Source organism: Schistocerca piceifrons, chromosome 2, assembly GCF_021461385.2.
Source record: "Schistocerca piceifrons isolate TAMUIC-IGC-003096 chromosome 2, iqSchPice1.1, whole genome shotgun sequence".
NCBI classification, from domain to species: domain Eukaryota; kingdom Metazoa; phylum Arthropoda; class Insecta; order Orthoptera; family Acrididae; genus Schistocerca; species Schistocerca piceifrons.
Genome location: NC_060139.1, coordinates 956,521,916 through 956,538,586, shown reverse-complemented (window position 1 = coordinate 956,538,586; position 16,671 = coordinate 956,521,916). Strand labels below are relative to the sequence as shown.

Here is a 16,671-nt window from a genome sequence, read left to right as displayed (position 1 = left end):
GTTTCCCCAGACAACGAGTATCAATATACAACCACATCTACATCTACGTGATTACTCTGCTATTCACAATAAAGTGCCTGGCAGAGGGTTCAATGAACCACTTTCATGCTGTCTCTCTACCGTTCCACTCTCGAACGGCACGCGGAAAAAACGAGCACTTAAATTTTACTGTACGAGCCCTGATTTCTCTTATTTTATCATCATGATCATTTCTCCGTTTTAGGTGGGTGCCAACAGAATGTTTTCGCAGTCCGAGGAGAAAACTAGTGATTGAAATTTCATGACAAGATTCCGTCGCAACGAAAAAAGCCTATATTTTAATGATTGCCACTCCAATTCACGTATCATGTCTGTGACACTATCTCCCCTATTTAGCGATGATACAAAACGAGCTGCCCTTCTTTGTACTTTTTCGATATCATCCGTCAGTCCCACCTGATACGGATCCCACTCCGCACAGCAATACTCCAGAATAGGGCGGAAAAGCGTAAACTCTTTGGTAGACCTGTTGGATCTTCTAAGTGTTCTGCCAATGAATCGCAGTCTTTGGTTTGCTCTACCCACAATATTATCTATGTGATCGTTCCAGTTTAGGTTATTTGTAATTGTAATCCCTAAGTATTTAGTTGAATTTACAGCCCTCAGATTTATGTGACTTATGGCGTAATCGAAATATAGCTGATTTCTTTTAGTGCTCATACGAATAACTTCACACTTTTTTTTATTCAGGGTCAATTGCCACTTTTCGCACCATACAGATATCTTATCTGAATCATTTTGCAAGTCGTTTTGATCATTTGAGGACTTTACACGACGGTAAATGACAGCATCCTCTGCAAATAATCCAAGACGGCTACTCAGATTATCTCCTATGAGCCGGCCGGAGTGGACGAGCTGTTCTAGGTGCTTCAGTCTGGAACCGCGAGACCGCTACGGTCTCAGGTTCGAATCCTGCCTCGGGCATGGATGTGTGTGATGTCCTTAGGTTAGTTAGGTTTAAGTAGTTCCAAGTTCTAGGGGACTGATGACCTCAGCTGTTGAGTCCCATAGTGCTCAGAGCCATTTGACACATTTGTCTCCTATGTCGTTAATATAGATCAGGAACAACAGAGGGGCTATAACACTTCCTTGGGGAACGCCGGGTATTACTTCTGTTTTACTCGATGAATTTCCGTCTATTACTACGAACTGTGACCTTTCTGACGGGAAATCACGAATCCATTCGCACAGCTGAGGCGATACTCCATAGGCACGCAGTTTGGTTAGAAGACGCTTGTGAGGTACGGTGTCGAAAGCCTTCTGGAAATTTAAAAATGTGAAATCAATTTGACATCCCCTGTCGATAGCACTTATTAATTCATGAGTTGGTTGTGTTTCACAAGAACGATACTTTTTGAATCCGTGCTGACTGTATGTCAATAAATCGTTTTCTTCGAGGTACTTCATAATGTTCGAATACAGTATATCTTCTAAAACCCTACTGCAAATCGACGTTAGTGATATAGGCCTGTAATTCAGGCCTGCAATGAATCATTGCTTACATGGAGAACCATAAAATTTTGGGGGAAGAGTAATTTTCACATTCCTCATTTGGTTGATGTAGAAAATACTCAAAATGGCGAATTTCCTGTACAGTTCCTGGCCTTTACGTTTGAATAAAAGGTGAAGTAGCACGGTGGCGTAGGCATGCCAGTTTCCCTTCGTTCGGTGAATTCGCGCCCAAACAGGTGTCCCAACGTAAGAGACAAAGAGACCGAGCCGGCCTCTGGACGAAACAGCACCAACGATTCGTTCCCTCCTGCTGTCATGTTGGCCGCTGGGATCTGCTTCTGAACTGCGGACCCACAGTTTGGTGCGGTGCCCGAATTTACAAATAGCGCCGAGAGCCACGCTTCATTCCCACTCAGTTGCTGATTCAAAATGGCTCGGAGCACTATGGGACTTAACATCTGAGGTTCTAGAGAACTTAGAACTACTTAAACCTAACTAAAGGACATAAATCCCTCAGGGAGTCACACCTAGTGATACGTGGCTGGCGACCAGGAGGCCCAAGCTGAGTCCTGGCATTGCTTCCACGTACTTATGCCAGGCTCCTCACTTTTATCTTTCCTATCTGGCCACCCTCTGCCAGCTCTTGTTCTTTTCCGACCCTGACGCTATTAGGTTTCGAGGGCTAGGGGTCTTTCATTTTCCAACCTATACTTCTCATGCAGCGTCTGACCCGGAGCGGGCGGCTGCAAAAGGCGTCTGTATCCCTTGTTAGGGGCGGCCTCCAGAACTGCGGAAGGGAACGGAATTCCACCACAGATTATCTTCCCTGCATAATGCAGTCTCCATTTTATGCACAAAAAATGGCTTCCTCTCATGTTAAATCAGTGTCCGGAGGTAAAATAGTCCCCCATTCGGATCTCCGGGGATGACAACTTGAAAGGAGGCAAAAAATAAAAACGAGAATTGGTACCTGGAATGTCAGAACTCTGCTACAAGCAGGAAAACTAGAAAACCTTAAAAGAGAGATGGAAAAGAATCATATGGGCCTCGTAGGAGTTGCTGAGGTAAGATGGAATGGACATGGGGAGTTGCAGTCAGATGAATATGTATTCTACCACTCAGGAGGAGAAGTAAAAGGAATTAATGGAGTAGGAATGATTATGACAAAGGAATTGGCTAAATGTATGGAATATGTAGACTATGCAAATGATCGGGTTATTGGTGTAAGGCTGAAAGGAGCACAAAAAGATTTACTGATTGTCCAGGTGTATATGCCAACTTCAGAACATGATGACCAAATTGTAGAGGAAACGTACAATGTAATTGAGAGAATAATGGACGAAAGTAAAAAATGCTGCAAAATAGTAATGGGAGACTGGAACGCCATTGTGGGAGAAGGGAAAGAGGGAAACATAGTAGGCAGTCATGGTCTTGGAAAGAGAAATGACAGAGGTGAATGGTTAACTGACTTCTGCAGGGAAAGGCAGCTGATAGCGGCAAACACATGGTTCGAGAACCACAAGAGGAGGCTCTACACTTGGAAATCACCAGGGGATAAATACAGAAACCAAATCGATTTTATACTGGTAGAAGAAAGATACAGGAATGGAATCAAGAAGGTGCACACATTACCAGGTGCAGATATTAATAGTGACCACAACTTACTTATGGCAGCAATAGAAATAAGAATGAAAAAACTGAAGAAGGCGACCATGGTGAAGAAGTGGGATTTAGAGAAGATAAGATCCAACAAAGAACAAATTACAGAAATGCTGTCTCAGGACTTTCTAAACACATTACGAGACAAAGAAGCACCTGATAATGCCAACGAGTACTGGAATATGCTGAAAGAAGGAATCATTAAAGCAGGACAGCAAAATATAGGATATGTAAAAGGGAAAAGGTAAAAAAAAACCATGGGTCACACCTGAAATGATTTCCAAGATGGAGGAGAGAAGAAAATTGGAAAACAAGAACACTGAAGATGCAAGAAAGATATACCGAAGGTTAAATAATGAACTGCGAAGAGAAACAGAGCAGACTAAGAAAAAATGGCTAAAAGAGGAATGTGATGAAATTGAAGAACTGGACAGGAAGGGAAGATACGACTTACTATACAACAGAGTAAAGACTATGACATGGGAACAAAACAGAGCAGGAAGTGCTACTATGGAAATTTTGAGTAAAGACGAAGAGGTAGTGTACAAAGATCGTGACGATGTCCTCCAGAGATGGGAAGAATATATAAAAGAGCTATATGACACAAATAGCAAACCAGAAACTCTGGAACTTGAATCACACAACAGTGTAAGTGATGACGAGAAAGGACCGACCATCATAATGGAAGAAGTAAAGTCTGCCATAGCTGCAATGAAAAATGGCAAAGCAATAGGTACAGATACAATACCGGGAGAAATACTAAAATACTTGAACCATGATGGAATAAGGGAAATATTGAGGTTATGTAATAAAATATATGACAGTGGCGAATGGCCTGAGGACTTTCTGACAACAGTAATAATTCCATTACCGAAAAAACAAGAAACCAAGAAATGCAGCGAGCACAGGACAATCAGCCTCATTTCACATGCAGCCAAAGTGATGTTAAGAATAATTAATAAAAGACTTGAAAAAGTAATGGAGGAGAATCTTGGCGAGGAGCAGTTTGGCTTTAGACGGAATACGGGCACCAGAGATGCAATAGGGCGCCTACGAATCTTGGGAGAAAGGTTTATTGAAAAAGGAAGAGACCTATATATGTGCTTCATCGATCTAGAAAAGGCATTTGACAATGTGGTTTGGGACAAGCTGGCGACTATAATGAGGGAAAAGAGAGTGGACTGGAAAACCAAAAGACTTATAAATTCATTACATTTTAATCAAAAAGTTTCAGTTAAAGTGAGAGGAGAAAGTACAAACTGGATCAGACTAGGAAAAGGAGTAAGACAAGGATGCTGTTTATCACCTACTCTTTTCAACCTCTACTTGGAAAATATGATTGACCAATGCTCGTTAGATGACAAAGGAGTAGAAATTGGAGGAAGAAGAGTAGGGTATTTGAGATTTTCTGATGACATGGTCCTTCTAGCCACAGGGGAAAAAGAATTACAGGATTTGGTGGACACCATTGCAACTAACGGAAAAAAATATGGAATGAAAATTAACACAAATAAAACAAAAGTATTGGCACTAGGAGGAAATAAGGAAATAAAAATTATGCTGACTGGAGAAACACTGAAACAGGTGCAAAATTTTAAGTATCTTGGAAGCAGGATAGACACCGACTGGAAGTGCACCACAGAAATTAAAACAAGGATAGCAATGGCAAAAGAGGCGTTTTATAAGAAAAAGAGAATCTTCTGCAGCGGTCTGGACAGAGAACTCAGAAAGAGACTCATAAAATGTCTTGTATGGAGTGTTCTTCTATATGGCGCTGAAACATGGACTATGAGGAAAAAAGACAGAGAAAGGCTGGAGGCTTTTGAGATCTGGACATGGCGGAAGATGGAAAGAACAAGTTGGATGAACAAAGTAAAAAATGAAGAGGTACTGAGAAGAGTGGGAGAGAAAAGACAGTTACTAGATGTAATAAAGAAAAGAAAAAGAAATTGGATTGGGCATATATTAAGAAAGAGTGACGGACTGATAAAATCAGTTTTAGAAGGTTATGTAGAAGGGAAAAGGAAGCGAGGAAGGAAGAGATTCCAGATACTGGATGACATGATGGACGGTACAACATACAGCAGCTTTAAGAAGGAAGCAATGGATCGCAGAAAATGGAGAGGCAAAGGACCTGCAGATAACTGATGATGATGAAAGGACATAAAACACATCCATGCCCGAAGCAGAATTCGAACCGGCGACCGAAGCGGTCGCTCGGTTCCAGACTGAAGCGCCTGGAACCGGTCGGCCACAGTGGCTGGCCCACTCAGTTGCTGATCTCGACGCCTTCACCACACGTACAGTAGTGTTGTGGGAGGCACCGCTATTTTGTTACTGAAGTGTTGTGTCTCATTATCTTGGGAGCGGCCGTGCCTTAGCGCCATCTTTGTAGATCAGCATTATTCGCGTTCGGAAACTTGCATCAGTCACGTTGATCGGTACCGAGCAATTACACTGCTCGTACAACGAGTACCAGGTATGGCGACCTCACATCAGACTGAGAAATTTTGTCGTTCAGCTCCTGCTTCTGTTTGTGTCATACGCATCTCATGGCTAGCATCTTATCGTTCTCCTATTCAACCATTACTTGCTCTCTAGGGACTGGAAGCAACCTCGTTCAACTGCAGTGTCTTTCGATGTATTTTCTTCTTTTAATTCTTTGTGCTACAGCCACGTCGCTTTGAGCCAAGTCACACAGATTTTTGGGTGCATGTCATAAAACTTGTGATACGGCTTTCTCACATTCATGGTTTTTACTGCAATTTTAATCATATTTACTGCCTATAACGTCTGTAACTTTCACACTGTCCCTTTGTCATTAAATGAAGCTATCAATTAGGCGACGAAACACATGTAGCGAGAAGCAGTCCGACGCCTTTACGGTCCAGAGGCCGCAGATCAGCAGGTGAATGTAACGTCTTGTCTGGAAGGAAAAGGCGATAGGTAGAAGAACACCCTACCGCATCAGCCACACTGTTCAAACAACAGACCAGCATTTATAGACCGATACCAACTTTCCAAACAAATTTTACACTTCTGGCAGTTACGCCATCTCTGGTTTGTTACAGTTTTTGCAGATGTTTTATAAAAGGACGAAGTGATAAGTCAATCAGGCAACTGATGCAGCTTATTTCTAATAACATTTTTTTATAGAATCATGACGGAATTCTCGATGCATCGCGAGTGCTACTTAGAACTTCTTTTCAGTAAAGAAAGCTAACTATCGTAAATGAAGATAGACACGTGTTACAAAAACATGCTGCCTTCGTACTACTACTCTACCCAGCAACATTTTTTTTTGCACCAAATTAAAGTTTACAGTGCTTAGTCCTACTGTCTGTAGGTCACTTGATTGCTGGACTCCTTACTTCTGAAATGGCAGAAATTGCAAGAGTTCAGGCTGCAGTACTTCGTGTCTGACCACTGGCACTAATATTAAGTTTATTGTTGCGAAGTGCATAATGAAGCAATTTCTGGTCTATTGAGCGAACTTAGTACAAATTGAAAAAGACATATTTAAGCATATGGGGTGCATACGTCTCAGTTTTGCTGCCATAGATGTATGTTACAAAGTATTTATCTAGGGGATGGACTACATGCGGAAGACATTCATACAGTCATTTCACAAACTTCAATCTGCACCATATTCTGACATGTGTTTATGCTAGTATTTCTAAAAAAAATATTTAGCAGTTAGTAACATTAGTAAATAGTATACAATGAAATAGGAATGATCGATTAAGAATAATTTATTTTCATGAACTACTTGTGAAGAAATATTACTGAAAACCAGTTATAAGTTAAAAACATTTTTAAATAGTAACTTTTGCCAACTAACACAAATTTCCATTTTCAAAACAGGGCAGCGTGTTGAGACATTAAAGAAACCCAGTTTATTTGCGAGTATTACATGTTCCATGGCACAACACCCATCTTTTCTAGGTACAGTTGTCAAGTAACTTTTCAAGTTGTGCTCGACCGAGTAAGTATAGTTAAACCATCCAAAATTTTAAAAACATACTCAATCTTACGTACCACAAAACTCTGTAGCTGAAAAATTAACGGTATCCTCAATACAGTTTTAACATACTACACAATACTTGAATATGTAGAACTCGTAGTATTTACCAACGCTACACGAAACATAACCTCATTTCTCACAACAACAAAAACAACAAAAAATACTTGAAAGTGCGTATGGCGGTCTCAGCAGCGCATTTCTTCATGTGATTCTAAAATCGTTCACTTGATTGAAACACCGACAAGAAAATGTCGTATATTCCTAGGTACACTATCCTCTACCAGAAGAATAAACCACGAAATACAACAGTCCCTCTGCCTCTTATGAGGTGCATCTAGTTCTTGCCAGTCAACCAGTAATTCATCATTTTTCTTTTGCACCCTCTTTCCTATCTTTCTGTCTTCAGAATCCCTTGATTTCACTCTGTTATCTACTATCTTATTATTAACCGAGGAGATTTTTAAATCTTATCTTATTGTCTCATTCCTTGTTGTATCTATTCTGTTACAGCCCCTTACATATGTCATGAACTTCATCTCTGCCGCCTGTATAAGCAATTTTTCTTTTTTTATTATTTCCCACGATTCGGGACCACAAACCAGCCATAATTTTGTAGAATATCATTTGAGTTTTCTTTCTAGTTTCTCTTCCCAATGTTCTACCAGTTATTTCGGAAATAGCTTGAAATTTATTAACCTTCTTCTCAATGTATTTGCCACAGTTAAAACTGGTATCACATCCTACATAACTGAAGTAGGATACTGGTTCTAAAATTTGTTTATTACTATATTAGATCTGACTGGATTATGGAGGCCAGTTCAATGCAGGGTGATTCTTATTAACGTCCAAAAGCCTCCAAAGTGACGTACATGACGCTGAGACAAGTCATTTAATGTAACACACATCGGACAGCAAGTATCGGAAGTACTCCAGAAGTGGATGAGAGGTGCTGAACATATGTGACGTCACCAGATGACATAGCTCTTCACACGTGCAGCACTTGGGGCCCTGATTATCCCAACACAAGTCAAGTATTCACGTCGGTGTGGCTCCAGGCCTATATGCGCCACTTTAGCAGGTGGAGCTCAGGGTTCGAGTCTTGCGTCTGGCAGGCAGCACTTTTTTAAGTGTGTGAAACAATTGCGTGTTTTCATTGAGGTATTGATATATTAATAATATATACCAGTCTCGCGGTGTCCGTTGCTTTATTACAAAGTGCAGCAAAACCAAATCCTGTCATACTGCGTCAGAACTAAATAAGCTTCCGAACTGCATCTTTACCACTAAAAGACGTATGTTTCCTTTACTAAACAACGTCTGTAACAAAATAAAAAAGGAACAGTAAGAAAGAAACAGAAAATAAGAACAGCTTTTGCTTGGTTACAGCGAGAACAATAATTCTGCGCCTTCTACGTTTACAACAGATCACATTTTGAAAGGCATTCAAAATTTGCACGGTTTGCTTGAATGCAAGTACTGCCTCACTCAGTCATCCCTTCATGCACGCGCTCAAAAGTACCCTCCATATTATGGATCCGACGCCGCATGTTCAACGTTTGTCATTTTGATATATTTCCGGACATTTGCGGCACCATGTCTCTTATATCAAATTACTTATCTCAGGGTCATCTACGTAGCTTCCGAAGTTTTTAAACGCTAATAAGAATCACAATGTATACTTAAATTATATATTATGATCTACATGTATAATTTACATATGATATCTGTATGGTCCGAAAAGTGGCAATTGACTCTGAATAAAGAAAAGTGTGAAGTTATTCACATAAGTACTAAAAGAAATCCGTTAAATTTCGATTACGCGATAAGTCACTCAAATCTGAAGGCTGTAACTTCAACTAAATACTTAGGGATTACAATTACAAATAACCTAAATTGGAACGATCACATAGATAATGCTGTGGGTAGAGCAAACCGAAGACTGCGATTCATTGGCAGAACACTTAGAAGGTGCAACAGGTCTACTAAGGAGACTGCTCACACCACGCTTGTCCACCCTATTCTGGAGTATTGCTGTGCGGTATGGGATCCGTATCAGGTGGGTCTGACGGATGACATCGAAAAAGTAGAAAGAGGGGCAGCTCGTTTTGTATTATCACGAAATATGTGAGATAGTGTCACAGACACTATACGTGAATTGGAGTGGCAATCATTAAAACAAAGGCGTTTTTAGTTGCGACGGGCTCTTCTCGTGAAATTTCAATAACTAGTTTTTTCCACCGATTGCGAAAACGTTCTGTTGGCACTCACTCACATAGGGAGAAATGATCATCACGATAAAATAAGAGAAATCAGGGCTCGCACAGAAAAATTTAAGTGCTCGTTTTTCCCGCGCGCCATTCGAGAGTGGAACGGTAGAGAGACGGCTTGAAGGTCGTTCATTGAACCGTCTGCCAGGCACTATGTTGTGCATAGCAGACTAATCGTGTAGATGTAGACGTAGATATTGGTTTCGGTCTTTGTAAATTATCTTCTGTTTTCTGTAACATCATGTGATCGTCAGCTATAATAGAGTACGAGGGTCCCTCCAAAAGAAATGCACACTATTTTTGTAAAAATACAGTTTTCATTCTGCATGTGTGAAAGTTTTACAGTGTGTAGATACATCCTTCCCGCTTGTTTTCAAACTTAGTTCAACCTGTTCCCGTTAGTGGCGCCACCACAGCATGTGTTCAAGATGGCTGCTACACTTGACGTTCGTCAGAAGCAACGTGCTGTCATAGAATTCTTGTGCTGTGAAAACGAGACAGTGGGAAACATCCACAAGAGGTTGAAAAAGGTGTATGGAGATGCTGTCGATCGCAGTACAGTTAGTCGGTGGGCAAGCGGGTTACGTGATGAAAGCGGGCACGGCAATATTAAGGATTGTCCTCGCAGCGGCAGGCCTCGTACTGCACACACTCCAGACAATGTGCAGAGAGTTATCGGATTGGTGACTGCTGACAGACGCATCACAGAGAACGAATTGTCACGCTACGTTAGGATAGGGGAAGGAAGTGTTTGCAGAATACTGAAAGTGTTGGCGTTAAAAAAGGTTTGTGCCAGGTGGGCTCCCAGGGTGTTGCCAGTGGCTCACAAAGAAACAAGAAAAACGGTATGCAGCGAACTTTTGGAACAGTACGAGAATGGTGGAGATGAATTCCTTGGAAGAATTGTGACGGGTGATGAAACATGGCTCCATCATTTTTCACCAGAGACGAAGAGGCAATCAGTGGAGTGGCATCATGCAAATTCACCCAACAAAAAAAAAAAAAAAATTCAAAACCACACATTCTGCTGGAACAGTTATGGCTACTGTGTTTTTCTATTCCGAAGGACTCTTGCTTGTGGACATTTTGCCAAGTGGAACCACCATAATTTCTGATGCATATGTGACGACACTGAAGAAACTTCAAGCTCGACTGAGTCGTGTTCTACCACATCGGCAAAAGCAGGACGTTTTGCTGCTTCACGACAATGCACGGCCCCATGTAAGTCAAAAAACCATGGAAGCGATCACAAAACTCGGATGGACAGCAATGAAACACCCGCCTTATAGTCCTGACCCGCCCTATGTGATTATCACCTCTTTGGGAAACTGAAAGACTCTCTTCGTGGAACAAGGTTTGAAGATGATGACTCCTTTGTGCACGCTGCCAAACAGTGGCTCCAACAGGTTCACCCAGAATTTTACCGTACGTGTATACAGGCGCTGGTTCCAAGATGGAGTAAGGCAGTTGAGAGGGATGGAAATTATGTGTAGAAATGAAAATACTGTTCCTCAAGGATGTATCTACACATTGTAAAACTTTCAAACATGTAGAATAAAAGATGGATTTTTAAAAAAATAGTGCGCATTTCTTTTGGAGTGACCCTCGTATATAATGGTATGTTATATCCTATTTTAATTCCTAAATATGTTTCAGCTTTCCTCTTCCTATCTCGTCAATATACACTCCTGGAAATTGAAATAAGAACACCGTGAATTCATTGTCCCAGGAAGGGGAAACTTTATTGACACATTCCTGGGGTCAGATACATCACATGATCACACTGACAGAACCACAGGCACATAGACACAGGCAACAGAGCATGCACAATGTCGGCACTAGTACAGTGTATATCCACCTTTCGCAGCAATGCAGGCTGCTATTCTCCCATGGAGACGATCGTAGAGATGCTGGATGTAGTCCTGTGGAACGGCTTGCCATGCCATTTCCACCTGGCGCCTCAGTTGGACCAGCGTTCGTGCTGGACGTGCAGACCGCGTGAGACGACGCTTCATCCAGTCCCAAACATGCTCAATGGGGGACAGATCCGGAGATCTTGCTGGCCAGGGTAGTTGACTTACACCTTCTAGAGCACGTTGGGTGGCACGGGATACATGCGGACGTGCATTGTCCTGTTGGAACAGCAAGTTCCCTTGCCGGTCTAGGAATGGTAGAACGATGGGTTCGATGACGGTTTGGATGTACCGTGCACTATTCAGTGTCCCCTCGACGATCACCAGTGCTGTACGGCCAGTGTAGGAGATCGCTCCCCACACCATGATGCCGGGTGTTGGCCCTGTGTGCCTTGGTCGTATGCAGTCCTGATTGTGGCGCTCACCTGCACGGCGCCAAACACGCATACGACCATCATTGGCACCGAGGCAGAAGCGACTCTCATCGCTGAAGACGACACGCCTCCATTCGTCCCTCCATTCACGCCTGTCGCGACACCACCGGAGGCGGGCTGCACGATGTTGGGGCGTGGGCGGAAGACGGCCTAACGGTGTGCGGGACCGTAGCCCAGCTTCATGGAGACGGTTGCGAATGGTCCTCGCCGATACCCCAGGAGCAACAGTGTCCCTAATTTGCTGGGAAGTGGCGGTGCGGTCCCCTACGGCACTGCGTAGGATCCTACGGTCTTGGCGTGCATCCGTGCGTCGCTGCGGTCCGGTCCCAGGTCGACGGGCACGTGCACCTGCCGCCGACCACTGGCGACAACATCGATGTACTGTGGAGACCTCACGCCCCACGTGTTGAGCAATTCGGCGGTACGTCCACCCGGCCTCCCGCATGCCCACTATACGCCCTCGCTCAAAGTCCGTCAACTGCACATACGGTTCACGTCCACGCTGTCGCGGCATGCTACCAGTGTTAAAGACTGCGATGGAGCTCCGTATGCCACGGCAAACTGGCTGACACTGACGGCGGCGGTGCACAAATGCTGCGCAGCTAGCGCCATTCGACGGCCAACACCGCGGTTCCTGGTGTGTCCGCTGTGCCGTGCGTGTGATCATTGCTTGTACAGCCCTCTCGCAGTGTCCGGAGCAAGTATGGTGGGTCTGACACACCGGTGTCAATTTGTTCTTTTTTCCATTTCCAGGAGTGTATAAATCAAATAAATCTCAGTGATTTACATTTGATGATTTATTGAGGTTGGATGCCAGATGCTGTCAGAAAACATGTTTTGAAGTAGATGCTCTTTTCTGTGTGCAAATAAGCTAGGTAGTTCCAGTTCCTAATTACGTATTGTCAAACAGCGTTCCAGTAGAACCCACGTCGAATATTTACCTGAGAAAGTTTGCGAAACTGTCAAGTAACTGAAACAAGACCCAGCGAGATGTAAAGAGTGTGACTGCTTGCGGAGCTCTAGTTGCGACAGGGGACTTACCGGGGCAGGGGGCGTGGTGTTGACGGTGCCGGGCTGAGACCCCGGCGGCGGCGGCTGCGGACCCGCGTGTCCCGGCGACGGCGACTTGGTCTCGGGCAGCTGCAGGGAGCGGGAACGGCGCACGCGGTTGCGGCCGTCCCACGTGTGGTACACGTGCGCCGACACCGTGCCCGGCTTGGGCGCGCCGCCGCCCCCGCCCTGGCGCCGGTACCGCCCTCCTCCGCCGCCGCCGCCGCCCCCGCCGCCCCCGCAGCTGCTGCTGCTGCTGATGCTGCTCGACGAGGAGGAGGACGACGAGTCGTTGGACGCCAGCTGCTTCTTGCTGCCGTCCGAACCAGGGGACCTGCCGACACACGCTGCGTCTGCACCTGCCGCGGCTGAGCGATACACTGTGCGCGCCGGCCAGTGTAGTAACTCGAGGCGTGGCTATACAAAGTGAACCAACAATGGCGATCGACACATTGAGTTGCACGCGTAGTAAGACTTAGGGATGGCGGCTATTGTGAAACAATCGATTTTCGTTTATATCGTTTTCATCCACGCCAGTTTAACCTGACTGCTTAAAACCGCTCAAAATAACCTTTTTCTGAAATAGCTGGCTTTCGGTCTTTCGTGTTATTTCCTGTAATAAATGGAGAAATCGAACAAAAATTGAAAAAAAAAAATTGTGTCAGTTTGAGGATACACAGAATTCAAATATTAAATTACACAGGGAAACAAAAGGAAGTCCGTTCCCCTTCGCTGCTTTTCTCGAAATACTACAAAATCACCACTATTCTCTTACTGATTAGAATTTTTTGTAACTCTGCTCAAAAATCACGTTGTAATAGGGGATCACAGCGCTATTTGTGCATTACCAATAGTCAGGCCCAATGAGTAAAAGCTGAGGTTCAAGAATGGTTTTCGCGTTAATTTTCGTGTTTTCAAGGGTTACAAGAAGATAAAGGCATATTATATAAACCCAGGCAGCAGATCAGCTATTTTCTCTATGCTACACTGCTGGCCATTTAAAGTGCTACACCAAGAAGAAATGCAGATGATAAACGGGTATTCATTGGACAAATGTATTATACTAGAACTGACATGTGATTACATTTTCACGCAATTTGGGTGTATAGATCCTGAGCAATCAGTATCCAGAACAACCACCTCTGGCCGTAATAACGGCCTCGATACGCCTGGGCATTGAGTCAGACAGAGCTTGGATGGCGTGTGCAGGTACAGCTGCCCATGCAGCTTCAACACGATACCACAGTTCATCAAGAGTAGTGACTGGCGTATTGTGAATGACTGGGCAGGTTCGTCGTATATCATCGCAGGTGCTCCTGTCTGTGATGCAGCGTCAAGGGTAACCGCAGCCATGGTCTCTGAGCTGATAGTCCATGCTGTTGCAAATGTCGTCGAACTGTTCGTGCAGATGGTTGTTGTCTTGCAAACGTCCCCATCTGTTGACTCAGGGATCGAGACGTGGCTGCACGATCCGTTACAGCCATGCGGATAAGATGCCTGTTATCTCGACTGCTAGTGATACGAGGCCGTTGGGATCCAGCACGGCGTTCCGTATTACCCTCCGGAACCCACCGATTCCATATTCTGCTAACAATAATTGGATTTCGACCAACGCGAGCAGCAATGTCGCGATACGATAAACCGCAATCCCGATGGGCTACAATCCGACCTTTATCAAAGTCGGAAACCTGATGGTACGCATTTCTCCTCCTTACACGGGGCATTACAACAACGTTTCAGCCGGCCGCGGTGGTCTCGCGGTTCTAGCCGCTCAGTCCGGAGCCGTGCAACTGCTACGGTCGCAGGTTCGAATCCTGCCTCGGGCATGGATGTGTGTGATGTCCTTAGGTTAGTTAGGTTTAAGTAGTTCTAAGTTCTAGGGGACTGATGACCACAGATATTAAGTCCCATAGTGCTCAGAGCCATTTGAACCAATTTGAACAACGTTTCACCAGGTAACGCCGGTCAACTGCTGTTTGTGTATGAGAAATGGGTTGGAAACTTTCCTCATGTCAGCACGTTGTAGGTGTCGCCGCGGGCGTCAACCTTGTCTGAATGCTCTGAAATAGTAATCATTTGCACATCACAGAATCTTCTTCCTGTCGGTTAAATTTCGTGTCTGTAGCACGTCATCTTCGTGGTGTAGCAATTTTAATGGCCAGTAGTGTATTTGTCTAGGTCGCGTTACTGGCGTGTTAATCGTGCCCTCTTTTCCGGTTCGGGTGGTGACTTCACAGCTTGCGCAGGTATCGGTCCGTGTGTGTCGGTTTTCAATAGATACTGTGTCCCAGGTTTTCACCATCCCTCGTGACCAGCACACCTAGAAAGGATAGCCGTTTCTCCTTTTCTACCTTCATGGTAAATTTTATGTTGACATGGGGCTGTTCCCCCCATAATTTGACAAAACGAAGGTATCATCGATGTATCTGTACCAGAGCTTAGGTTTACAAGGTGACAAGACCAGCACCTTTGCTTCAAAATGCTCCATGAAGAAATTTGCCAGTACTGGACTAATATGACTGCCATGGCGACACCTTTCAGCTGTTCGTCGAAGGTGCCATTTCACGTCAAATATGTCGCTGAGTCGAAAATTGTAAAAAAAAAGTGGGAACCATGTACGTAAGTTCTAAAGTTCTATAATATTTTTCAGCACACGTCGCTTAGCTACTTGCAGTTATTTCAGCTGTGTCACTTTAGTCTTCACCACATTATTTATTTTTTATTTAATCAGTTACCTTCAACATTCAGTATGTAAACGCGTAAAGAAATGTAAACCATCAGAAGGTTGTTCAAATGGCCCTGAGCACTATGCGACTTAACTTCTCAGGTCATCAGTCGCCTAGAACTTAGAACTAATTAAACCTAACTAACCTAAGGACATCACACACATCCATGCCCAAAGCAGGATTCGAACCTGCGACCGTAGCGGTCGCTCGGTTCCAGACTGTAGCGACTAGAACCGCACGGCCACTCCGACCGGCGTCAGAAGATGGGCAAAAGACCGAAACCGGTGGTAGGTTAAATAAAATCACCTTTTATTGTGACTGGCAGCGGCTTTTATTCTACAACATAATTAAAATTTTAATCCTGAATGGTTTACAATGGCTCTTTTACTCACTCTGTTACATGTCCTCACTATCCCTCGAACAACTACACAGATGGTACTTGTCATATCATCAATGATTTACTTACCTTATTAATTATCCTGTTCCTACCAATTTCAATACGGAAAGCATACAAATAAAAATACTTTGGAATGTATTTGAAAATAGAACGCAAGCGCTTTGCTCCCCAGCCAGACATCTCTGCACCAGCGACGCTTTTAATGGACGACGTATATGTTATAGGAGCAAAAGCAGCAGTCGTAAAAGTTTCTTTCCTCGAATTATAGGAATGGATCCTGCCAATTCCGAGTAGACTGCATGTCATGAACTTTACGATTGCGTTTCTCAAAAACACTGGATTATTGAGCCAAAATATCTTAGAATCCTTCATTTCAGGTTGTACAGAAGAGACCTGCAAAATATGAGTCGAACCGATTGGCCGTGTGTAAGTCTGACCTACTGCATATTGGTATTTTCATTCTGAATATTGTGCAACTGTTAGAGGTGACGCAGTTGATGCCTTCTGAGGTACATCTTCCAAGGACCTACAGCGGAGAACTGCTGCACAGGACAGCCTTTCGTCACACAGAAACGTGTTTCCTTTTATTTCACTTGTCAATTCTGGAACAATGTACACGAAGTGTTTTGGTGTGTTGTATTTCATCGACTGCAGCAAGCACTCGTTTGATCGCGACACCATCGATATAAAACAACATTTCCATCATTTCG

General features: G+C 43.9%; 1 protein-coding gene across 1 annotated transcript in view; it reads right to left on the bottom strand.

Annotated features, from left to right (window-relative positions):
• The window catches only part of LOC124776021 (AF4/FMR2 family member lilli-like), a 754,556-nt gene that overhangs the window by 593,186 nt on the left and 144,699 nt on the right, over nt 1–16,671 (bottom strand). Inside the window, exons 4-5 of the mRNA XM_047250862.1 lie at nt 13,049–13,172; nt 12,830–13,003 (exon numbers count right to left, since the gene is read on the bottom strand). Coding sequence (XP_047106818.1) covers nt 12,830–13,003; nt 13,049–13,172 — 298 coding nt within the window. The remainder of the gene's footprint in view (nt 1–12,829; nt 13,004–13,048; nt 13,173–16,671) is intronic.